Source organism: Sus scrofa, chromosome 10, assembly GCF_000003025.6.
Source record: "Sus scrofa isolate TJ Tabasco breed Duroc chromosome 10, Sscrofa11.1, whole genome shotgun sequence".
Classification (NCBI taxonomy): Eukaryota; Metazoa; Chordata; class Mammalia; order Artiodactyla; family Suidae; genus Sus; species Sus scrofa.
The window spans coordinates 30,659,111-30,684,263 of record NC_010452.4 but is presented as its reverse complement, the minus strand read 5'-3'; the positions used below and the strand labels follow the sequence as shown (position 1 = coordinate 30,684,263).

At 43.9% G+C, this 25,153-nt stretch overlaps 1 protein-coding gene across 3 annotated transcripts in view; it reads right to left on the bottom strand.

Moving 5' to 3' along the window:
* Positions 1–21,204, bottom strand: part of SLC28A3 (solute carrier family 28 member 3) — a 67,707-nt gene extending 46,503 nt beyond the window's left edge. Inside the window, exons 1-2 of one of the 3 annotated variants that reach the window (XM_021064009.1) lie at positions 21,112–21,204; positions 14,157–14,290 (exon numbers count right to left, since the gene is read on the bottom strand). In XM_021064009.1, the coding sequence (XP_020919668.1) occupies positions 14,157–14,234 (78 nt within the window). In that variant the 5' untranslated portion in view covers positions 14,235–14,290; positions 21,112–21,204. 3 annotated transcript variants of the gene reach the window in all.

Genomic DNA, 25,153 nt, shown 5'->3' with positions numbered 1-25,153 from the left:
ATAGGTCACAGCTGTGGCTCAGATTCAGTCCCTGGCCTGGGATGTTCCATATGCCATGGGTGCAGCCATAAAAACAAACAAACAAAACCAAACAAAAAAGCCAACACATTTCCTATCTGCACTTACTGGTTGCGATGGTGACAGTCTGAATGTTTGCATCCTCCCCACCCCCGATCCATTATGTTGAAATTCTAACCCTCCAATGATGATGGCATTAGGAAAGTGGGGCCTTTGAGAGAATGGGAATGAGTTCCTTTATGAAAGCAAGCCCACAGAGGTGCCTAGCCACTTCCCACATGAGGGGACAGTGATGCCAAGGTGCTGGCTATAAACCAGGAAGACGCCCACACTAGAACACTGACCATGCAGCCACCTTGATCTTAGACTTCCAGCCTCCAGAACTATGAGAAATCTATTTCTGCTGCTTCTAAGCCATGGAGTCTGTGGTATTTTGTTATAGTCGCCTGATTGCACTGGTTCCATTTTTGTCTCATGGTCACTCTTCAACCTATACCAGTATGGCTTTCATTCTTATTGTGTTACAGAAATCACCTCTGCTAAAATCAGCCATGGCTTTCATTTCCCTAAGTCCAGTTTTCATCATACACAGTGGACCGCTTCCTCCTTAAAATATTCTTTTTTTTTTTTTTGTGCTTTTTTGGGGCTCCACTCACAGCATATGGTGGTCCCTAGGCTAGGGGTCAAATTGGAGCTACAGTGCTGACATACACAACAGCCACAGCAACTTGGGATCTGAGTCGTGTCGGAGACCCACACCATAGGTCACAGCAATGCCAGATCCTTAACCCACTGAGCGAGGCCAAGGATCGAACCTGCATCCTCATGAATACTAGTTGGGTTCTTAACTGCTGAGCCAATGGGAACTCCCCTCCTTAAAATATTCTTGTCTCTGATTTCTGTGATCACATTTTGCTAGTTTTCTCCCACCATTGGGACTACTCCCTTTCCTATACCATCTCAACCTTTTCACTCAACCCTTAATATTACGTACAGTTTTTTCTTTTTTCTTTTTTTGGTTCCATCCCAGGCATTCTCAGTCATTTCTTTAACAAATATTTTTCTTGCACCTACCATGCAGTAGACACTGTACTGGTTACTAGGCATTGCATATATGGTCCTTGTTCTCGGGGAAGTTAGAGAACAAGGACCATAAATCATAAATTATTTAATTGATTATTTAATTATAGCCGATCTAAGGACTATTAAAAAGTTTAAGGTACTGCTTCTACAGGTGAACTGGAATGAACTTGGCTGTGTCTGAAATTACACAGATGTAACCCATTTAGTCATAGAGGAATCAGAAATGCTCTTACAAGCAAAACACCTTCCTACCCTTGAGGAAAAAAATTACTAAACAAGGATAAAATCCCTTTGAGTTTGTCAGTTGAAACTAAGATTCTTTTCCTCTCATTTTCTTCTCTTATTTGTTTTTAGGCAAATCTCTAGTATGTCTGAAGGGATCAAAATTCAGATGGCAAGGTGATTATAGATTGTGTTTTTGCTTTTAAAAATGCTTTCATCTTGGACCACAGAGCTGGTGGTGGGAAGTCTTTTTCTTGCAGGACTCCTGATTTTTTAAAGATCAGGAAACTTACTCTGTCTAATATTTAATACATACAAAAGCTATAAAGAGCATAATAACACTTGTCTGTGAAGCAATTTTGTCAGATAAGTCACTAAATGACTTATTTCTGATCTTTACATTTATTTCTTAATTTTATATCTAAAACTAAGAATTGAAAACAATGGCTTCAGCTCTTTATTATAAAGTCCACCTTTGAAACTAAATATAGAACTACCATATGATCCAGCAATCCCACTCCTGGGCAAATATTCAGACAAAAAACTTTCATTCAAAAAGATACATGCACCCCTATGTTCATAGCAGCACTATTCACATATGGAAACAACCTAAATGTCCATTGACAAATGAATGGATGAATGGAATACTACTCAGCCATAAGAAAGAACAAAATAATGTCATTTGCAGCAACATGGATGGAACTTGATATTCTCATACTAAGTGAAGTAAGTCAGAAAGAGAAAGACAAATACCACTTATAGGTAGAATCTAAAATATGGCAAAAATGAACCTATCTATAAAACAGAAACAGACTCATAGACATGGAGAGCAACCTCGTGGCTGCCAAGTGGGAGGGGGAGGGAGAGGGGTGGACTGGGAGTTTGGGGTTGGTTGATGCAAACTATTACATTTAGAATGATAAACAATGAGGTCCTGCTGTATAGCACAGGGAACTATGTCCAGTCTCTTGGGATAGAACATGATGAAAGATAATATGAGAAAAAGAAAGCATATATATATATATGCATAAAACTGGGTCACTTTGCGGTATAGCAGAAATTGATAGAACATGGAGTTCCCATCGTGGCACAGTGGAAACGAATCTGACTAGAAACTATGAGGTTATGGGTTCAATCCCTGGCCTTGCTCAAGTCTACTTTTTTTTTTTTTTTGGTCTTTGTTGTTGTTGTTGTTGTTTCTTGGGCCGCTCCCGCGGCATATGGAGGTTCCCAGGCTAGGGGTTGAATCGGAGCTGTAGCCACCGGCCTACACCACAGCTCACGGCAACGCTGGATTGTTAACCCACTGAGCAAGGGCAGGGACCGAACCCGCAACCTCATGGTTCCTAGTCGGATTCGTTAACCACTGCGCCACGACAGGAACTCCTCAAGTCTACTTTCTTTTGTTGGTGGTGGTGGTGTTTTTTGTTTTTGGTTTTGTCTTTTTAGGGTCACGCCCACAGCATGTAGAAGTTCCCAGGCTAGGAGTCAAATCAGAGCTGTAGCCACTGGCCTACACCAGAGCCACAGCAACGCTGGATCCGAGCCGCGTCTGTGACCTACACGGCTGCTCACAGCAATGCCGGATCCTTAACCCACTGATCGAGCTGGGGATTGAACCCGAGTCCTCATGGATCCTAGTCCGGTTTGTTACCGCTGATCCATGAGGGAACTCCTTCAAGTCTACTTTTGGACCCTGCTTTAGCCACTCTCCAGCTGTGTTTATGTAAAGGTGTATCTTATGCCAAAGCCTGGAAAATCACCTGCAGGATAAACCCTGGTCAGTTGTGCCTACCTGGTTCTTGTGCTATTACCCAGAGTTATGAGTTAACTTCTTTAAGTATTAGCCTTCCTCTTTTTTTTTTTTTTCCTCCTGCTGCTGCAGCATGTGAAAATTCCCAGGCTGGGGATGGAAACTGCACTGCAGCAGTGACAATGATGGATTCATAACTACTAGCCTTACTTTTAATTGGATTATTTTATACCCATTGATATTATATCATTATGTCATAGACATTTGAATTTGCTCACATTTGGAAAAAAATTTGCTTTTGGGTGATTTCTAAAATCACCTTGGCTGTCAAGCACGTCTTCCCAGAGATTGCTAATTAAATCAAAGTAAATGAATGAGAAACACATTGAATATATTTATCATGCATAAAAATTTCAAAGAAATTCATTTGACTAAAGAGGACATGGATCGGAGTTCCCCAGAGGCCTGGTGGTTAAAGGATCTGTCATTGTCACTTCTCTGGCTCAGGTTTGATCCCTGGTCTGGGAACTTCCACATACCGAATGTGGCCACTAAATAAATAAATAACCTTATAATGTGCTTTGAAGAGATACAGGTGTTGAGAGCTGAGCTCTCCAATGTGCTGGGGACCCCAGGGATGTGAGGTTTTACATTTGGCTGATGTGGTAACAACTCAGAGCTGCATGTTGGCATCTCTCACAGTTTTTCCCATCAGCAGATCCCAGTAGTTGCTACAAGAGCCAAACTTCACACCTGGAGTTCAAAACTTGGTTTGGTCTGCCCCGAAATAAATGCCCACCTCAGTGGTTTAAATAATAGCTGCTGAACTTGAGCATTTGCTAGGTACAGTGCTTTACATTAATCTCCCAAAAGTCTTACCATCGATGCAGGTTATTAGAACCCATTTTTAGAGGTGGAAATCGGTATAGAAGTTAGGTAACTTGCCTAAATGATGGGCCTGGCAGTCTGGCTCTGAAGCCTCAACTCGCTTTATCCAAAGAATCTGTATTTTGCCCTCCTCATAGTGATTTAGTATGTAGCTTTCAGCCTCAGCCTCTGTGTCCTGCGTCACCTGACCTTCCTGCATCCACCATCAACAGTCTGGCTTTTTTCAGGAGTTCGCCCCTCTCCTCTCTCTGCCACTTCCTCCTTAACCAAAGGCCCCTTGCCATCTCCAGCCAAGGTCAAGGCCACATACACTATGGTCAGTGCTTGAAGCATGGCAGACTTGGAGCCTTCTCCCTCCTGTGCATTCTAAATTCTTCCTTCTCTACTCCTTTCTTCCCTCTTCTCTGACCTACGGACCTCATGCTCTACAGGGGAAAGGGGAAGTGGCCCTATGGGTCAACAGAAAAACTAACCTTTGTTGGCTTCCTAGAAATGTCTTTTGTTGACTTTGTGCCCCTCCTTGCTGGATACAGTATACCCTGAAACTACACCTTTGCTTCCTACCTGGGTCAAGCCTTCAGTTCAGCAATTATTTTGTTTCAAGCCTACCTGACTGCACAAGTCAGATCAGTGCTGTTTAACCAGCTTCCTCCTTATAAATGTTCCTGGACCAATGGACTTGGGTAGATGAGAAACTCAGAATGCAGTAACTAGAACTAGAAAAATAAAAATTCTTTTTATTTTTTTCTTTTCTTTTCTTTTAGGGCTGCACCTGCAGCACATGGTGGTTCCCAAGCTAGGAGTCCAATCGGAGCTGCAGCTTCTGGCCTACACCACAGCCACAGCAACGCAGAATCTGAGCTGTGTCTGTGACCTACACCACAGCTTACGGCAATGCTGGATCCTTAACCCACTGAGCAAGGCAGGGATTGAACCTGCTTCCTCATGGACACTAGATTGGGTTCTTAACCCGCTGAGCCACAATGAGAGCTCCAGGAATTCAGTTGTAAACCTAAACTTATCATTGGGTTTAGATTCTTGGGACCAGGATTTTGAAATTAGCAAAGAGCCACGAGACAATTAAGAAGTGGCCTGTCTTCCTGTATGTCTCTCTTTACCACAGGCCGCATCTCCCTGCCCTGCCTCTCATACCCTCCTGTTCCAGGCCTTGACCTCTCCTTGTGCATAATGTAATATGGGAAAAATCATTCTTGACAGGGCATTCCCTTCGTGGCTCAGCAGTTAATGAACCTGACTAGGACCCATGAGGACGACGGTTCAATCCCTGGCCTCACTCAGTGGGTCAAGGATCCGGCATTGTCGTGAGCTGTGGTGTAGGTTGCAGACATGGCTTGGATCTGGCATTGCTGTGACTGTGGAGGGCGTAGGCCAGCGGCTGTAGCTCTGATTCTACCCCTAGCCTGGGAACTTCCATATGCCTGAAGTTGCAGCCCAAAAAAAAGGCAAAAAAAAAAAAATTATATATATATATACATATATATATATATATATATAGTTCTTGACAGGGTGGCTTGGGGAATTATATCCATTGAATATTTTCCTTCCACTCAGTCCAGAGTAGGGCCTCAGTGGATATTTGTAGGATGAATGAGTGAAGGAATGAAAGCCCACAAGTGCTCATTTGAAACATTTAGGAAAGATTCTCCAACTCCCAATCTGATGTAAGGAGGTGAGATCGCCTCCTCATATCATGAGTAACACTTTTTACAAACTCTGTTGTGCTCGTTTGCATTGTTACCTAATGTTAACCTCACAAAAGCTCTCGGTTTCCAGCTCCTCACATAATGTCTGGCACAAGGACAACACAATTGTTCTTGAATCAATAACTGTCATGCTTTATGTTGAAAGAGTTTTGGCTCTTGGAAGGAAAGAAACAAAGGCTTGAATTTATAAAACCAGGAAATTGGAAGGAACACTGAGCAGTCTTCAGGTACATTTCCTGAATTAACAGTTCCTGGTAATCATCTACTTTGTCCCTGAACACCTAGAGTTTCCTTAACCATGTGACTCCCAGGATTTTCATAGGAAGCCTCTGTTTTTCTTTACTTCCAGAGGATATAAGACATTTGTTATCATCTCTTTCTTTCCCTCTCTTTCTTCTTTCTTTCCTTCCTTCCCCCTCCCTTCCTCCCTTCTTTCCTTCCTTCCTTCCTTCCTCTCTCCCTCTCTCTCTCTTTACCAGAACAACCAGCCGTGCCAAGACTAGGCCAACCACCTGAGTCTGTGTGTGGAGTGGAATTAGACGCCTCCAGCCCCAATCCTGGCTTTGAGTGAAAATCGTGCTGTACTCTATCTGCAATCTAAAGACAGAACTCTAAATTTCCGTGGCATGGTAGAGACTTGGGATTCATGCTCCCACGTCTATTCTATATGAAATTCCAAATTTTCCCACTTTTGGTTTTTTTTTCAACTGGACAAACAACAGTTCAGCTCACATCCTGGCCCTAGCTTCTCATTAATATCAATATTGTCAGGATGAGGCGTTCCTGTTGTGGTGCAGTGGAAATGAATCTAACTAGTATCCATGAGGATTCGGGTTTGATCCCTGGCCCCACTCAGTGGATTAAGGATCCTGCAATGACGTGAGCTGTGGTGTAGGTCACAGGTGTGGCATGGATCTGGCGTTGCTGTGGTGTAGGTCACAGATGTGGCTATGGTGTAGGCTTGGCAGCTATAACTTCGATTCAACCCCTAGCCTTGGAATTTCCATATGCCTAGGGTACAGCCCTAAAAAGAAAAAAAAAAAAAATAGTGACAGGATGAGATGGGTCAGAGGACACCACTACCTTCATTTTAAATTATGGGATTACGGAATGGAAGTTTTATAATCATCAGTGAGAGAGAGAGCGAGTGGGAAGAGAGCGCCTAGTAACCAGTCTTGTATCTGTCTTAACTGAGGTAAGGACATTTTTCTGAAAACCTCTGCAGTCCACTCTCTGGAGGCTGGGGACGTGCTTGCAGGTCATATTGCTTTGTGAACCACTTGAAACCGGTGTTTCTGTTCCTGTGATCAGGGGCTTTCAGTCATTACTGACAGGACATCTGCCTGACAGTTAGGACTAGAGATGGATAACATACCAGGTTTTACTCCATGCCATCAATATGTAAAGGAAGCCTCTTAGGAGTTCCCGTCATGGCTCAGTGGTTAACGAATCCGACTAGGAACCATGAGGTTGCGGGTTCGATTCCTGGCCTTGCCAGGTGGGTTAAGGATATGGCGTGGACATGAGCTGTGGTATAGGTCACAGACGTGGCTCGGATCCTGAGTTGCTGTGGCTCTGGCGTAGGCTGATGGCTACAGCTCTGATTAGACCCCTAGCCTGGGAACCTCCATATGCCGCGGGAAGCTGCCCTAGAAAAGGCAAAAAGACAAAAAGAAAAAGGAAGCCTCTTAGAATCAGAAGGGATATCCATGGTGGGAAAATAATAGCATTTAATCTTTCTCTTCTCTTTTCCTTTTCCTGTAACCATGAGATGCCTAAATTCTTCCCACAGTTTTGGTAAAAGGCAGCAGTGAGGCCTATCAGCCTCAGAACCTTAGCCTTAGTCCTTGCTCTGCTCACAACTGATCTTCCAAAGCATTCCTCCCAAAGGTACTTTCACTCTCCTGAAACCAGAGATGTGGCCAGTATCATTCATTAATTGTATATACACTCCCTTTTTACATGTCTGACTTCGCTATTTGAATCTAAGGTTGTTGGTAACTTTAGAAGGAATGGTAGAGTAAGTAAGGACCCACCCCCCCCGACTTCCTCATCTTTATAAAAGCAGCAAGAACACTGGCAAATATTTGTCAAACTGACTTCTTCTGAACTCTGGAAATTAACCACAGGCTTACAACAACCCAGAGCACATTTTTTTTTTTTCCAAGTAAAATGACTGAATCTCAGATCTGTAGGCTCTGTGGTGTCTGATTTCTGTTGTCCTATTCCATTCTCCCCAGACTCTTGATAGCCTCGAAAAACAACTCTGCAATCATAGAGCATCCTGAGGAAGAGGCAGAATGAGGCTGTCACTCTCCCAAAGTCCAATTCCAAGATAACTGCCTTTATTTGACCTTCTCGCAGTCTAACTGCCATTATTTGACCTGTCTCGCAGTTCCTGAGAAAATCCCATTCACAAGGCTTGACTTTATTTAATCTGAGTCAGAGTTCACCCAGTACTATTTCCCTGGAGGCAATTGTTTAACAGAGGCAGCTGCCTGAGGTGGTGATAACAGTTGGAGAAAGCAAGATAAACAAAAATTGAAAGGAAAAGAACATTTAGAGGAATTTAAAGGAAAAACTGGGGAGTGAGATAGCTTTAAGGGGCTCTGAAAAGCCTTGACATTCCTGGGAAATTAGAAGCTCAGGTACATGCCCAGCACTGTGTTCAAGCTTAAGAAAAGACTTGAAAAAAACCAAAGCTGCCATCTCTGGCTGATGTCGAAACCCTGCAGGAGCCAGGAAGTAAAAGTAAACATAGAATTGTAGAGGAGCTGCCTGAGCACCTCCCCGCGGGCACACAGAGAGCCCTCAGCAAAGGCTGAGAGATGTACTGGTTCCAGGCTCTTGGAAATTTATGTTAAATCCTTAACTAATGGTTACACTAACTGAGCAGAGACTTTAGTGGCTGCAGGTGGCAATAAGCACAGACTACCTAGAATTTGTACAGTTAATTCACTAAACAAACAAATAGTAACAACAAGAATCATAAGAGCAACAAATAGCAACAGCAATAAGCCTTGGGGAAAGAGGGAGGTATCTGTTTTCCACAACTGTCACATAATTTTATTTTTTATTAGAGTTGATTTACAATGTTGTGTTAATTTCAGGAGGATGGCAAAGTAATTCAGTTATGTATAATATATGTCTATCTATATAGTTATATGTATATAATATTTTTTTTCACACTCTTTCCCTGTATAGGTTATTACAAAATATTGTGTATAGTTCCCTGTACTGTATAGTAAGTCCTTGTTGTTTTTTTTCTATTTTGTATATAGTATAGTGTGTACCTGTTAATCCCAAACTCCTAATTCATCCCCTCCCCCCCCATGTTTCCCCTTTGGTAACCACAAGTTTGTTTTCAAAAATCTGTGAGTCTGTTTCTGATTTGTAAATAAGCTCATTTGTATCATTTTAAAATTAGATTCCACATGTAAGTAATATGATATGATATTTGTCTTCTTCTATATGACTTACTTCAGTTAGTATAATCTTTGGGTCCATCTATATTGTGGCAAATGGCATTATTTCATTCTCTTTTATGGCTGAGTAATATTCCATGATATATATATATTACCACATCTTCTCATCCACTCCTCTATAGATGGACATTTAGGTTGCTTCCATGTCTTGGCTATTGTAAATAGTGCTGCAGTGAACATTGGGGTGCATGTATCTTTTTGAATTATGATTTTCTCTGGATAGATGCCCAGGAGTGGGATCACTGGGTCATATGTATAGTAGCTCTATTTTCAGTGTTTTAAAGAAATTCTATACTGAACTTTTTTTTTTTTTTTTTTTTTTTTTTTTTTTTGCCTTTTGTCTTTTTAGGGCTGCACCCGCAGCATATGGAAGTTCCCAGGCTAGGGATCCAATCAGAGCTACAGCTGCTGGCCTATGCCAGAGCCATAGTAATGCCAGATCCGAGCTGTGACTGCGACCCACACCATAGCTCATGGCAACACCAGACCCTTAACCCACTGAGCGAGGCCAGGGATTGAACCCGCAACCTTATGGTTCCTAGTCAGATTCGTTTCCACTGCGCCATGATGGAAACTCTGAACTTTTTTTTTTTAAATGGCCCCACCAGGGGCATATGGAAGTTCAGGGAGCAGGGATGGGACCCATGCCACAGCAGTGGCCCAAGCTGCTATGGTGACAACCCCAATCCTTAACCTGCTGTGCCACAGTGGGAACTCCCTGAACTGACTATTTTAAATATGTTCAAAAAGTAAAGGAAATCATGCACAACTGTGTGAGGAGCTGGGAACTGCAGCCAAGACAATGTGAGGGAATTGTGTAATGTTGATGGAGAATACTTTGATACTGTGTAATGAGATCTTGCTGCATAGCACTAGGAACTATATCTTGCAATGGACATGATGGAGGATAATGTGAGAAAAAGAATGTGTATATATATGTGTGTATGACTGGGTCACTTTGCTGTACATTAGAAAATTGACAGAACATTGTAAATGAACTACAATGGAAAAAATAAAAATCTTTTTTTGCCATTTCTTGGGCCGCTCCCGAGGCATATGGAGGTCCCCAGGCTAGGGGTCCAATCAGAGCTGTAGCCACCGGCCTACGCCAGAGCCACAGCAACTCGGGATCTGAGCCGCATCTACGACTCACACCATAGCTCACGGCAACGCCGGACCCCCAACCCACTGAGCAAGGCCAGGGATCGAACCGCAACCTCATGGTTCCTAGTCAGATTCGTTAACCACTGTGCCATGATGGGAACCCTGAAAAAATAAAAATCATTTAAAAAAAAAGAAATTGGATGAACTCCAGTTATATGCAATACCACGGCTGAATCTTAGAATTGTAAAGCCGGGCAAAAGAAGCCAGATACAAAAGGATTCATCTTAACCTAATTTCATATAAACTTTTAAAATAAGCAAATAATTTTTCTTGAAATTTTCTATTGACATAAAGTTCAGAAACACAAAGGGAGTTCCTGTTGTGGCTCACAGTAACAATGAGGAGTATCCATGAGGATGCAGGTTTGATCCCTGGCTTTGCTCAGTGGGTTAAGGATCTAGCATTGCCATGAGCTGTGGTGTAGGCTGCAGATGCAAGTCAGATCCCGCATTGCTGTGGCTGTGGTGTAGGCTGGCAGCTGCAGCTCCGATTCGACCCGTAGCCTGCGAAACTCCATATGCAGCTGGTGCAGCCCTAAAAACAAAAAAAACAGATCAAACCCCCCAAAACAGCCCCCCCCCAATCCAGACAAGAGGAGTGCTAGGGGATTCATAATCAGAAGTTAAGGTAAAAAGCAAAGCGGGGAAGTAATTACCATAAATTTGGGACCCTCGTTAGCTGTGGGGGAGGAAGGTGGTTGTGACAGAATGGGCGGGGTGGAGGTGTCCAAGCTGAGGGATGGCAATGTCTTACTTCTTGATCTGGGTAGTCCTTTATAAGACATGGTCTATTGATTTGCACGTGTTTTTCTGCATGTTCTATTTCACGGTTATAAGAAAAACCCTGCCAAAACCCTGATCTTGCCTCTCCTGAACCTGAACCTGTCTCTCTTCCCCCATCTCCTTTTTGCCAGAAGAATGTACTTTCTGCCCTCATTTTCACCAGTCCCTGCATTCCTACTCATAACACAAACTCTCCCCTGGCCCCCTCCCCACCAGTAACCTCCTAGTTAGCAAATCAAATGAACTTGTCCTCTCTGATCCATGGAGGAGTCTTTGCAGTTGACCTTGTGGCTCTCTTTTCCCTCCTGGCTTCTGTCCTCTCTCTCCCTGTGGCCTTCTCTGCTGCATCCTCGGATGTTGCTAACTTTCCTGCTTTTTAAACATTTTCCCTCCTGGTCTCATTCACGCCCTTGCCCACCTCTGTGCTAGCAGCCCCCAAATATATATGATGCCCCCTCCCAGGCTCCACTGCAAGTGTTGCCCAAAGCTTCCCGCTCCATCTCCATCTTTCTCTGGATGTTTGGAATCATCTTAATTTCAACCAACAAGCCTCAAAATGAAGTCCTTCTCTTCCTTGCTCCCACCCAATTCCTGCATTTCCCATTTCCGTAAAGGGAATTCCGAGGTGACATCTTGAGCTAGAAATGTGGACTTGTCACTCTCTTTAACCTGCCCTGGCGCCAAGAATGACTCTCATTATGCTCACACTGTGCTAGTCACTTGCTGTGGCCTGAATGTTTGTGTTCCCCCCAAATTCCTGTGTTGAAAATCTAATGCCCAGGGTGGTGCATTAGGATGTGGGACCTTGGGAAGGTGATCAGGTCACGAGGGCAGAGCCTTTGTGAATGGGATTAGGTAGTGTCCTTAAAAAAGACCCTGGAGAGGTCCCTTGCACTTTCTGCCATGTGAAGAAAGGGGCCTTGCCAGGCACTGAATCTGCTGATCTTGAACCTCCCAGCCTCTAGAACTGTGAGAAATAGACCTCTCCCTCCCTTCCTTCCTTCCTTCCTTCCTTTCTTCCTTCCTTCCATATCTGTTTAAAAGCCACCCAGTCCGAGATATTTTGTCACAGCCATGGAAACAAACTAAGACAGCATTTTTAATTTTTTTCCTTTTTACAGCCACACCGGTGACATATGGAAGTTCTCAGGCTAGGAGTTGATTCAGAGCTGCAGCTGCCGGCATGCCACAGCCACATCAATGCAGGATCCAAGCCACATCTGTGACCTAAGCCGCAGCTTTACTGGAACGCTGGTTCATTAACCCACTGAGCCAGCATCCTCATAGACACTGTGCAGGGTTATTGTCTTCTTGTCTTTATTTTTAGGGCTGCACCCGAGGCATATGGGAGTTCCCAGGCTAGGAGTCCAATCAGAGCTACAGCTGCCGGCCTACGCCAGAGCCACAGCAAATCGGGATCCCAGGCGCATCTGTGACCTACACCACAGCTCATGGCAAGGCCAGATCCTTAACCCACTGAGCGAGGCCAGGAATTGAACCTGAGTCCTCATGGATGCTAATCGGGTTCATTAACCTCTGAACCATGACTACCACCTCTATTCTTTCGAATCCAAAAAGTCTCCCTGCTCTATGCTTTTTTCCTCACTTGTGATGGGGATCAAGTTATTCCCTCTCGAATATGCCACTTTGGCGTAAGAATTATTTTGAACTGAAGGCAAATGAGAAAAAACAGATGCAGAAAGGGCTCTCTGTTCTTCCTTGATCTGCTTAAAAACAAGGCACAACTTTGCCTTGTGGGATGTTCCCCCTCTCCCTTAACAGAAAGACAACAGCTCTTATCACTAGAGGCAGAGATGGCAAGGAGCTATTTAATCAAACCCGGTCTTTAGTAGTTACCTCCACATAGTTCCCAGTGATTTTCCCACAGTTTATTGGCCCTCAAAGCCCACACCCTCTTTCTTTTGTCTGATCACTTTTCTACAATTTATCGCCCTTTTCAAAATGGCATATGGGCCTCTGAGTCTTACTGCTTCCTTGGCATTTTCACTTCTTTTCTCTGAAGGCTTCTTCTCTGTGAGTTTTATGTGTACATGAAATTTAAAATGTTAACAAAGTGTCTATGCCTTTGCTCCTATTGATCTGACACTCGTCATCTTCATTCATAGACCTCAGGAGCTGCATCTCAGAGGGTAGAAGGAAAGATTTTTCCTCTCCTGTCCTTATAACCTGTGGGATGAGCATGATGGTGATGAATGCACAGACGACTAAAGGGAGGATCAGGGAAGTTACAATAAAACTTGTGGGTGGAAGACTCCGGACTTGCCTCAAAGCTCTTTCACCTTCCCTGTTCCTCTCTCTGCTAGTGCCTAAATGTTTGTTTTGCCTGTTTATTGATGCCAAAGCCCAAAGAAGGGCTGACACCTGCACACGTGGGCTTCCCAAAGTCAAGTGTTCAGCTCAGGAAAGGAAGCATACCCGGGAATAGCCCTGAAAAATCTCCATCCCAGACCTAGTCAGAGAGCCTGGTGTTTTCCAGTGACAAGGCTCCTGGAGTGGCACCTAGCCCTGAGCCAAGCAATATTAAGCACTCAGTGAGTTTTGGTTAATGACATGAGATGGGTTTGCATAACCTGGCTATGTGGGGCAGGTACCCGGGCTACCATTGACGGGAGCTCTGGGACCTGGTTGAAGAGAAAGGGGCCCTGACGTGCTGACTACACCCAGGATTCAGATTCTCGCCCATTCTTCCCTTCCCACCAGTTCTTTGGGAAAATGGCTGTAGGTAAATATTATATATCTGCCGTGTGAGCCCGAAACAAAAGCAGGAGAGGACAGTCTAGTTTTCAAGTGACAGCAAGTCAAGGATCAAAACAGCTTCAGTTAAAAGAAACTTTTCAGGTTTGTCAACACAAGAACCCAAGGAGGAAAAATAATAGGCTTAAAGAGTGCCATTAAAAATCTCATTGCCTTCCAATAACCCCACTGCTCTAGTTAAGAAACTTGCCAGAAATTCAAGGAAAGAGCATAACTTCCCTTTCCTTGGTCTTAAACATAAAAATCAAAACACCTGCTCACCTGAAAGCCAGGGTTTCGGCAGCCCTCGTCTCTGAGGGCCACCATCCTCTGCAGCTCCACCGAGTTTTTGCTGCTCATGGAATTGGCTGGGCTCCGAATTCTTTTCAGACGTCTGGGCCGGAGGTCCCCTGTACCTGTGAGAAAAAACACAGCCTCTGCTGAGGTCAGAATGCCACCTGCTGTTGTAGGAAGCTGGGCACTGTTTCAGTTAGGAAACTTCAATCCAAACCTCCTGGTTGGGGTGGGGCAGGAGTGGCGGGGGTAAGAGGGGGGTGGGGGGAGTGGACACATCCGAGTCAGGTCCACCAACCTCATTAATCCTTCTCATATCCCCAGTCCTGCCTGCCCATTTGCACTCCCAGAAAAGGACTCTTGTGCCGCTTAGGATAGAAAAAGGCATTTTCTCTGTAGTCTTGGGTGGGGCTGCAGGGAACACGGCTACACATGACCATAATTCTGTGCTAAGTCCGTGCTCGGGAGATTATTATATATGGTGGTCTTGATTTATCTTTGGGACAATGGGAAACCACGGTGACCAGTAACATGAACAATGTTAGTTAGCAGATTAACAAGAGTTTACGGTTTGCTCAGGGCCATTTGGCTAATACAGAAACAGTGAGAAGTCAAATTCAGGTCTGGTGAATTCTAAAGCCTTTTTATCACACCCCTATCTGTGGACAGGGTTGCTTTTAAAAATCCAGCTCTTAAACGTGCAAAGATTTGGCAGATAAATGGAAAGTGACCAACTGAATCAAAAGATTCTTTGCTTTATGAAATTATTAGCTGTAGGATTTTTTTCAGAATAAAAATTTGGGGAGTTGAGTAGTGGCTCAGCAGAAACGAATCTGACTAGCATCCATGAGGATGAGGGTTTGATCCCTGGCCTTGCTCAGTGGGTTAAGGATCCGGTGTTGCTGTGAGCTGTGGTGTAGGTCGCAGATGTGGGCTGGGATCCTGTGTTGCTGTGACTGTGGTATAGGCTGGCAGCTCTAGCTCTGATTCCACCCCTAGCCTGGGAACCTCCATATGCCATAGGTGTGCCCCTAAAAAGACAAAAAAAAAAAAAACAAAAAAAACAAAAAATTGAAATAAAAATTATTAGCTGTAGGATTTTTTTCAAAATAAAAATTTTTGGACACACCCCAGAGTTCCCTGGTGCCTGGCTGTTCAGGACTTGACATTGTCCAGATTGGGTCACGGCTGTGGTGTGGGTTCAATTTTGCATGCTGAGGTGTGGCCAAAAAAAAAAAGATGCAACCAATCTGCCCATCTCATTCTCCAACTAGGAAACTGAGACCAATTAGAGCAAATGGCACATGAGACTGTGATGCAAAAAGGCATAAAAAGATAATTATTTCCAGAGAAGCTTTAACTTAAAATGCTATCTATCTGAAACCTATGGCTAAGAGCTTTTAGAATTAATGAAACTTCCCACTTTCTTAGCAGCACAAGAATTAACTTGATTCATGGGTTTATCACTTAACATGATGGTGCTTTGGTAGAAGCTATGGCTCATTTTGTCCCATTTGCAAATAGAAATTGTGATCAGAAAATGAGGTGAAAGACCCTTTCACCTTTGCATGACTGCATTTTAAATCATTCCCCATGGAGTTCCCGTCGTGGCGCAGTGGTTAACGAATCCGACTAGGAACCATGAGGTTGCGGGTTCGGTCCCTGCCCTTGCTCAGTGGGTTAACGATCCGGCGTTGCCGTGAGCTGTGGTGTAGGTTGCAGACGCGGCTCGGATCCTGCGTTGCTGTGGCTCTGGCGTAGGCCGGTGGCTACAGCTCCGATTCAACCCCTGGCCTGGGAACCTCCATATGCCGCGGGGAGCGGCCCAAGAAATAGCAACAACAACAACAACAACAAAAAGACAAAAGACAAAAAATAAATAAATAAATAAATAAATAAATCATTCCCCAGTCACTGAGAATGATTGTTTGTAAGCAAGAGCTTGTGCCAAGGCCTGAGAAAGTGTCTCTTAACTTCTCTGAGTCTGAGCTATTTTCACTGCAGGGTCTCTCCAACTCAGTTTTAAACTTTGAAACCATCGTGTACCAATCACATCACTAGACTTTTTAATCTATTCCATCCGCTAAGAGGTGGCTTTTAGGCTCAAAACCCATGTCTGTATAAGTACAAACTCATTAAAGAAAAAACAAAAAGAAACTTCCTGACCCCCTTCAAATTTATTAAAAATATGAGAGCAAAAAAATTATAAATACTTGGGGAGTTCCTCGATAAATACATGGTTAAGACTTGTTACTTTCACTGTTACATCCTAGGTTTAGACCCTGGCCTGGGAACTGTGATCCCACATCAAGCTGCTACACGCTGCAGCCAAAAAAAAAAAAAAAAAAAATTATAAACACATGCCGGTAGATCTTGCCTTATGCATGTCATTCTGTAGTAAGGTCACTCTTTTCCTTTTAGTGACAGTTTCTAAAAGAGTGAAATGGCAAAAAGACAAAAAAATAAAAAAAATAAAAAAAAAAAATAAAAGAGTGAAATGGATCTTAAAAAATTGTCCAGGAGTTCCCTTGTGGCTCAGCAAGTTAAGGGTCTGGCATTGTCAGTGCAGCAGCTTGGGTCGCTGCTGTAGCTCGGGTCTGAACCCTGGTAACTTCCACTTGCCATAGGTGTGGCAAAAAAAAATTGTCCAAAAATTGTCCTGTGTTGAGAACGACATATGTTACAGCATGGTTTTTATCTGCTCCCTGCTACCCTTCCTGGAAGGATATTTAATGTACCTCAGATTAACATTTGTAGTTTAATAAACCAGAAATGTAATCCTGGGAGGGCTGCAAAGCTTAACCTAATTAACCAACTTGGAATTATTCATATCATCCAAGAGAGAAAAAAAGCAATAATGTGTATTTGAAATAGACAATACTTTGGGGTGCTTTTCTGACAAAATCACCTTTGCAGTTAGATTTTGCTTTTCTTTATTTCTTTTTTTTTTTTTTGGTCTTTTTAGGGCTACCCCTTTGGCACATGGAAGTTCCCAGGCTACGGATTGAATAGCAGCTACAGCTGCCAGTCTACACCACAGCCACAGCCACACCAGATCCGAGCTGCCTCTGTGACCTACATCACAGCTCAGGGCAATGCCAGATCCTTAACCCACTGAGCGAGGCCAGGATTTCAACCTGCGTCCTCATGGATGCTAGTCAGATTCGTTTTCCCTGAGCCACAACTGGAACTCCTGGCAGAATCTGATGAAGGACATTTACGTAGCCTTTCAGTGTCTCCCCCACAAATTACGTACCAATCAAAGAAAAAGAGTAACAGAAACTTTATAATGGGGAAACTTGGACAATACCATCTTACCCAAACTGTCACCAAGAATGGAGAAAAGTGACACTGCCTCCTAATATGATGTGCTGAGCAGGACACAGCATCACTTCTGTGGTATTCTTGCCCCAAATCTATAACCTGACTCTAATCAGAAAGACATTAGCCCGATTGAAGGGATCTTTTTTTTTTTTTTTTTTTCCTTTTCTCTCTCTCTTTTTTTTTTTTTCCTTTATTGGCTTCCCTGAAGCTTATGGAGTTCCCAGGCCAGGGATCAGATCCAAACCACAGTTGCGACCTATGCCACCACTGCAGCAGCATCAGATTCTTCATCCCACCGTGCCAAGGTGGGGATTGAACATGCGTCCTGGCACTGCAGAGACAGTGCTGATCTCACAGTGGGAACTCCGGATCTTTTACAAAATAACTGGCTTGTACTCTTCAAAATTGTTATGATCATAAAAGACAAAGGAGGCAGAGAGACCATTCCAGATTATAGAATGCCAAAGATACTTGACAGATAAATGCAACACATCATCCTGGAGTGAGTCCTTGACCAAAGGAAAGGTTTGTTATAAAGGAAAAAGTAGGGACAATTGACCAAATTAGAATTTTGGTCATAGTAATGTATCAGTCTTAATTTTCTTCATCTTGGAGTTCCCTAGTGGCCTAGTGGTTAAGAATTCAGTGTTGTCACTGCTGTGGTGCAGGTTTGATCCCTGGCCTGGGAACTTCGCCTGCTGTGGGCATGGCCCCCAATTGTTTTTTTTAAATTTCCTCATCTTGATAATTATACTGTGATTATGTAAGGGAATGTCCTCATTAAATACGACATTGGAGTATATAAGGATAAAGGAGTATGAAGTCTGTAATTTTTCCCAAGTGATTCAGAAACAAAGCAACACATAAATGCATATGAATATGGAGAGAGAATAAGTAAAACAAATGAGGTATTATGTTAATGGTGCATCTGATTAAGTGATGGGAGGTTTTGTTATTCTTGAAATTTTCTAGAAGTTTGAAATATCAAAATAAAAAATACAAAAAGATGTTTTGTGAATTATTCATACATGCAGATTATAAATTTAACTTTGGTGTCAGTTATGTATGTGGTCAGGGAAATTTTTAATTTATTTATACATATATTTCCCTTTTACTTTTCATTTTTTACTTTATAGTGCAACAACAATAAGATACTGCTTTTCTTTACATCCGTATGGATTTTAAGAAATTACCTTTTCTCCTGGAGAAATAATCTATAGACAGAAAACACAGTATCAAATTATGAAATCTGCAAACCTCAGAAGTCAATAGCATTGAAGACTACTCCAGGAGCAGGGAAGAAAACAAGTGTCACAGAGATGAGACAGGCACATGTAAGGATAGCAAGCTGGGAAAATGCCTGTTTTCAATGCCACAGACCCAGAATGCACAGTAAGTATCCTTTTCCTCCTGACACCCACTGCTATCACTTCTAAGAGGTGATTTCTGGTTTTAAATCTGAAGAACCTTTCCAATGACACAAAAGTCACTTTGAGGAGACACACAACAAGAAAGCTTCAAGAATGATAAGAACTTGCCAAAGGCCAAAGACCAAGAAAGAACCCACAGTGAAAAGCCAACTCACAAGAGCAGATATCTTGCTGCTTCAACCAGCCTCCTTCATTGGACCCAAGAGGGAGTCTCAACAGCATTTGAGGGAGGGTTCAAATCAGTGTGGATATTACGTCCTTACAAACCCTGAGGGTTACTTTCCTGACCAGATGATGACAGCTTATGCTCTGAAGTGTCACAGACACAGAGATTTCCAAAGATAAATAAGGTGGAGACCGTGCTTTTCCCCAAATGAATTAGCTTCATAGCTGCCTTTTCTCCTGTTCTAACAAACTACTCACCCCTCTCCCCACACACTCTGTCCCTCCAGGTATTTATTGCCTTATGCTTGAAACACAAAGGCGAACTCTGAGGATCAAGGACTGGGCAGCCTGAGGGCAGGAGGTCTGGAGGCACAGGAGCCACACCTGATATGCTCTCTGCCTGTTAGGGACCTGAGAACCTCTCCCTGAGGTCAGTGAGGTTCTTTTGCAAGCCTGGTGACCACTCACTATCACACTGAGGCAGCGTGACGGCCTGAGGTCTTCCAGCGTTGCACAGGTACGAAATGTCCGTGCACTTAAAAAACAAAACCAGGAGTTCCCGTCGTGGCTCAGTGGTAAGGAACATATCTAGTATCCATGAAGGCATGGGTTCAATCCCTGGCCCTGCCCAGTGGTTTAAGGGTCTGGAGTTGCTGTGAGCTGTGTTTCTTTGCTAATCACAAAGGAACCTATCAGTGCTGAGGTCTTGGTCCTCCTGAAGTTGCAGACGTGGCTCACATCTGGCATTGCTATGGCTGTGGTGTAGGCCAGCAGGTGCAGTTCCAATTCAACCCCTAGCCTGGGAACTTCATATGCCACAGGGGCGGTCCTATAAAGACAAAACAAACAAACAAACACATCTTCTTAATCCATTCATCTGTCAGTGGACATTTAGGTTGTTGTGGTTTTGTCTTAAAACCATCATAGCTGTATATGTCTGTGTATAATCTACCCTCTGCCTGTCCTCACCGCAGTCCTGCCCCATGGGATTCTAGACTTCCAGAAGTCTGAGAACCCATGAGGGTGTCAGCACCCACATCCAGCCTCTCCCCTTGTTAACCCAGCTGCAGGACCTGTCACGCTCAAGGGCTCTGACCCTCAGCTTCCTCACCATGAGCCTGGAAGAGAGGTGGGCAGGGTGGCAAGGACCTCAAATGTGTGCCACTGGGGAAGAAAGATTATACAAAATGGTATTAAGGTGCCATTCAGCGTGACTATGCTAGAACCTAGGACACACTGCACATAAGATAAAATGTGACATTTCCCTTCCTCAGTGGACAGGACCCTGGCCTTATTTTTCTCGCATCTTCCAAAATAAAACCAAGGGCTGGGGTTCCTGTGTGGCTCAGCCAATTAAGAGCCCAACTAGTATCCATGAGGATGCGGGTTTGATCCCTGGCCTCGTTAAGGATCCGGTGTTGCCGTGAGCTGTGGTATAGGTCACAGGTGCAGCCCGGATCCCAAGTTGCTGTGGCTGTGGTGTAGGCCAGCAGCTACAGCTCCAATTTGACCCCTAGCCTGGGAACTTCCAAATGCCGCAGGTGTGGCCCTAAAAAGAAAAAAAAAAATAAATAAATAAAGGCTGCCCCGATTCTACTCCTTCCAGGATTTAGCGCACAAATATTTGTCCACTAAATCCTTTAAATTTTTTTATGACCCTAATTCTTATTCTGGAATAAAAATTCCATAGCACTGTCACCTAATAAAACAGGACAGTGTACTTACTGACTGCACTGACTGCCTACCTCCCTGTTGGATCAGAAGCACTGGGAAGTCAGGGACCTTTGTTTTGTACACAGATGTATCTGCAGCACCTACGACAGTGCCAGACACATAGTAAATGTTTGACCAATATTGGTTTCATTGGTCAAAATCCCTTACAAAGTCATCAACTTGGATATCGACTGTTGTTGTAAAATGTGGGGCCCAGGTCCTGTAAGATGACTCTCTGCCCTTGTCTCCATCCCATACGGTTTTGAGTCAAGGAAAAGTCAAAGCTGAGCAAGAGCTTTGTAAGTACGCACAGTTTGTGTCAACTCTATGTCGCCGGTTGGGTTTTCCCCCTAACTCTCCCTGGGCTTCGTCGTCACAGGAAATGAGTAGGAATTCAGATTTCCAGCCCTGCCTCTCTTTGTTCCCTTTAAATGAGGCGAGGCAGCTGATCCCAAAGGAACCTATCAGCGCAGAGGTCTTGGTTCTCCAGAGTTGGGGGGCGGGGGAGGGATCAGAGAGTGGAGACTTAGCCCAACCTTGGCAGATGGCACAGATAGGGCAGGGGGTAAAGCCTTGTTACCCCCAGTGAACCGCGATGGAGCACAGGCCTGTAAAAAAATCCCGAACCTCAGAAGGTAAACACTGCCCTGGGTCTCAAAGCTAGAAGCCTCTGGAGGAGGACAAGCCAATCCAGGCTGTTTGCCTTGAAGACTTACGTTTTTTCCTACTGTTCCCTTTCTGCTTTTGGCATCTCCAACTCCCAAACAAATATTGACTGAGAGCCTGTCATGTACCAGGCAGTATTTTAGACACTTAGGAGTTGTTGGTGAAGGATCTACATCTGGTCTCTTTTTTTAAGGGCCACGCCCAAAGCAGGCATGTGGAAATTCTTAGCCTAGGGGTCAAATCAGAACTCATATGCCAGCCTACGCCACAGCCATAGCAATGCCAGATCTGAGCCCCATCCTTGACCAATTAAGCAATGCCAGATCCTTAGCCCACCGAGCGAGGCCAGGGATCGAACGGGCATCCTCATGGATAATAGTCTGGTTCCTAACCCGCTGAGCCATGACACGAACCCCAGAGATCCAGATCTTGATCTACAGGACTTGAAATGTAAGAGGAATTGAAGACCACACCAAGAATTTTGACTTTAGCTCTTGCCTTGGGGACAGAGACGGGAGGCCAGCTCTTTAAACTTCTGTAAAGGCACCCTCTGCTTCTCCCCTGTCTCACCTGAATGTTCTACACACAATCCAGCCTGAACATCAAAACCTGTTCTCCAGCTAGAGCCTTCTCTGTTCTTGTGCCCTGTGTAGGCTTCATCTCGATCCCTGGTTCAAGGCTGGTAATTCAAGCATAGTAAACAAGAGCAGGATTTTTTGGTGAGGTTTTGCAGCCTAGAAATCCTTCAACAGGTAGCAATCAGGTGATAATAGAGGGGACTGGTTTATCTGAAAGTGACTATGGCATCACTACAGATCAGATGGGAAGCCTAGGAATTAAATTTGTGACAATGTTTACCTCTTTAGAGCAAGGGAGGGAAGCCTGGGCCAGTGGCCAATGGGGTCCTTGACGACAGAGTTGTTTATCTGTATCCACTATTTGGATTCTTTAACAAAGAAATGTTGCAAAGCAAATTAGATGGAAAGTTGGTTATCGGTTCTGGCTGGTGGGAACATGGTTGTTGACAAGTGTATTCCTGTGCTCTCTGTGTGGTGAACATAGAGGTTATAACTAGGTGGTGGTGGTTAAGAACAGATTACTTGGGCTCCTTTCCAGCTCTGTTTAGCAGGGTGATCCTGGGCAACGATTCAGCCAGCCTCTTTTTATTCATGTTACAAAGATTGAGTGAGTTGATAGGGAAAGCATTTAGACTCGTGGTTGGCACAGAGTAAGAACTACTGAAGCATTGGCTGTTACTGTTCTTATAACTAAGAATACAGTTATAAATAATCGTGAATGAGTCAACAAAGATGCACAGGACTTTCTAACCACATAGAAAACTTGCAATCTTGAACCAAGAAGTTCTGTTTAGGCCCCAAGATATACTTTGGAAAGCCCCAAAACCTGGATGCCCAGGGCATTTGCTTCATTCCACTCAGTAACATCCAGAAAAAAAAGGGGGGGGGTTCTTCCTTGTGGTTCCAAGAAGAATTAGTAACATATAGACAGAAAGCATTCATTCCCAGAAGCAAGACACAAGGCTGTTTTTACACCCTTCTGTGCAATAAGGCTTTTTCTTTTTTAAAAAAAAATAATTTCCTTGCCACTCTTTTCATCCATTTTCCAGTTATAACTTCCATGTGTAGTGAGTGGCTTAGCCTCATTGCAGATGTAGGTTTTTTTTTTTAGTGCAGTGGCTGCAGCACATGGAAGTTCCCAGGCTAGGGGCTGAATTGGAGCTGTAGCTGCTACAGTCTTACACCACAGTCATAGCACCCCAGCTCTGAGCCCCATCTATGACCTACACTGCAGCTCATGGCAACACCAGATCTTTAACCCACTGAGCAGGGCCAGGGATCGAACCCTCATCCTCAGGGATACTGGTTGGGTTCTTAATCCACTGAGCCACAATGGGAACTCCTCATGTGGATTATTTAAACACGTGTGCATTTTTAAAGCTGAGCAATAGTTTATTTTTTTCTCCTTTAGTTTATAAACAACACACATTTCTACTATCTTTGCAGAGAGGAAATTATATCTTATTTGTACAATGCCTCTAAGTGAAATGACTTTTCCCAACAAGTTTATTAATGTCTGATTTTGCATGTAAAATAGAAAAATAACTCAAATGTTAGTCTTTCAAGGAAAAGATTTCTGAACCCACTTATGGCTGTTAGCATAACCGATGCCATCTTGAGTTGTCCTTCTGCTAACTCTACCAAGGACTGGACTGTGTGGTGGTAAATCACCTCTGTCATCAAGGGCTTTGTGGAAAATAGATATTGTTTACTAATCATCAGGGCCAGGTGGCCTCTATGCTCTCTTGGTCCCCAAATAATGATGAGACCTTTGATGAACTATTCCCTGGCACCCACAAGGCTAGTTACCCATTCAGTCATCTTCACTCAGGAAGCACAACCTGTCCCCAAGGATGTACCCCTGTACCTGAGGTTAACCATCAAGTTGTCTCAATAGCCCTTGGGGTACAGAGGGCATCTGTGAATGCTTCTGGGTCATGTCCACCCAATCCCATCCCAGGAGTAAATTATCCTGTAATGAGCTGATTCATTGATTATATGGAGCTGCCAACCTCATTTTTTTGGCCTCAAGAAATCTTCCCAGGGAGTTCCTGTCATGGCTCAGCCTGTTAAGAACCTGACTAGTTTCCATGAGGACACAGGTTCGATCCCTGGCCTTGCTCGGTGGGTTAAGAATCTGGCGTTGCTGTGACTGTGGTGTAGGTCACAGATGTGGCTTGGCTCTAGCACTGCTGTGGCTGTGGCTGGCAGCTGCAGCTCCGATTCAACCCCTAGCCTGGGACCTTCCAAATGCCTCAGGTTTAGCCCTGAAAAGCAAAAAAAAAAAAAAAAAAAAAAAAAAAAAAATTGGAGAGCAATTTTTGTTCCCTCCATCATCCACCAATCCACACAGGCCAAGTCATATTTCTCTTTGTAACTCACGTCCCTCTGTACCTTCTTTTTTTTTTTTTCTCCACTCACAGCCCTCTCAGATTGCCTCACTTTTTGTTTTCAAAGTATTCTATTCTTAAACCTGACTTTCATTTCTCAGGAGACTTGAACTGTCTAAATAAATATTGGTTATTAGTTATTTGTCCCTGGGAGAAGCATTTCAGGTGTGCAGAGCATCCAGTGCCAATCTGTGATTGGCAGATCTGATCAGACCCTTGAAGAGAGAAGGGGCTACACTCACTAAATCCACTTCCTCTGCAGGGTGCTTCTCTTGTGCCTGATCACCCTACTGGACCCATACCCATTGAAGTCACCGGTAACTCCCTGTTGCCAATCCATAAACCGTGGGCAGTCCTTATTCTGATGCTGAATCTTGGCCCTCCTTGGTGGCAATTACCCAGCCCTTCTGTTGCCCTTTCCTGGTGTTTCTCTTTCTTCGGCCACTCCCTCCTAGTTGCCTTTGTCACTCTCCTTCCTCCACCCCCTCATGGGGTGTTAGTGTCCCTAGGCTTTCCTCCTACTCTTCCACGGGTGTGTGACTTAACAGTTTCTCAAGTAAGGTCTATGAGTGGAGTCTTCTGAAACCATCCCAATGTTCTGCTCACATGTTGTGATATCACTATTTATAATTAGTTAAACACATGTGGTCTCCCTTCTCCTTTCCTGGTCCAGAGTTCCAGAAACCCTTGTAAATTCCGAAGCACTAAGAGCATCTTTT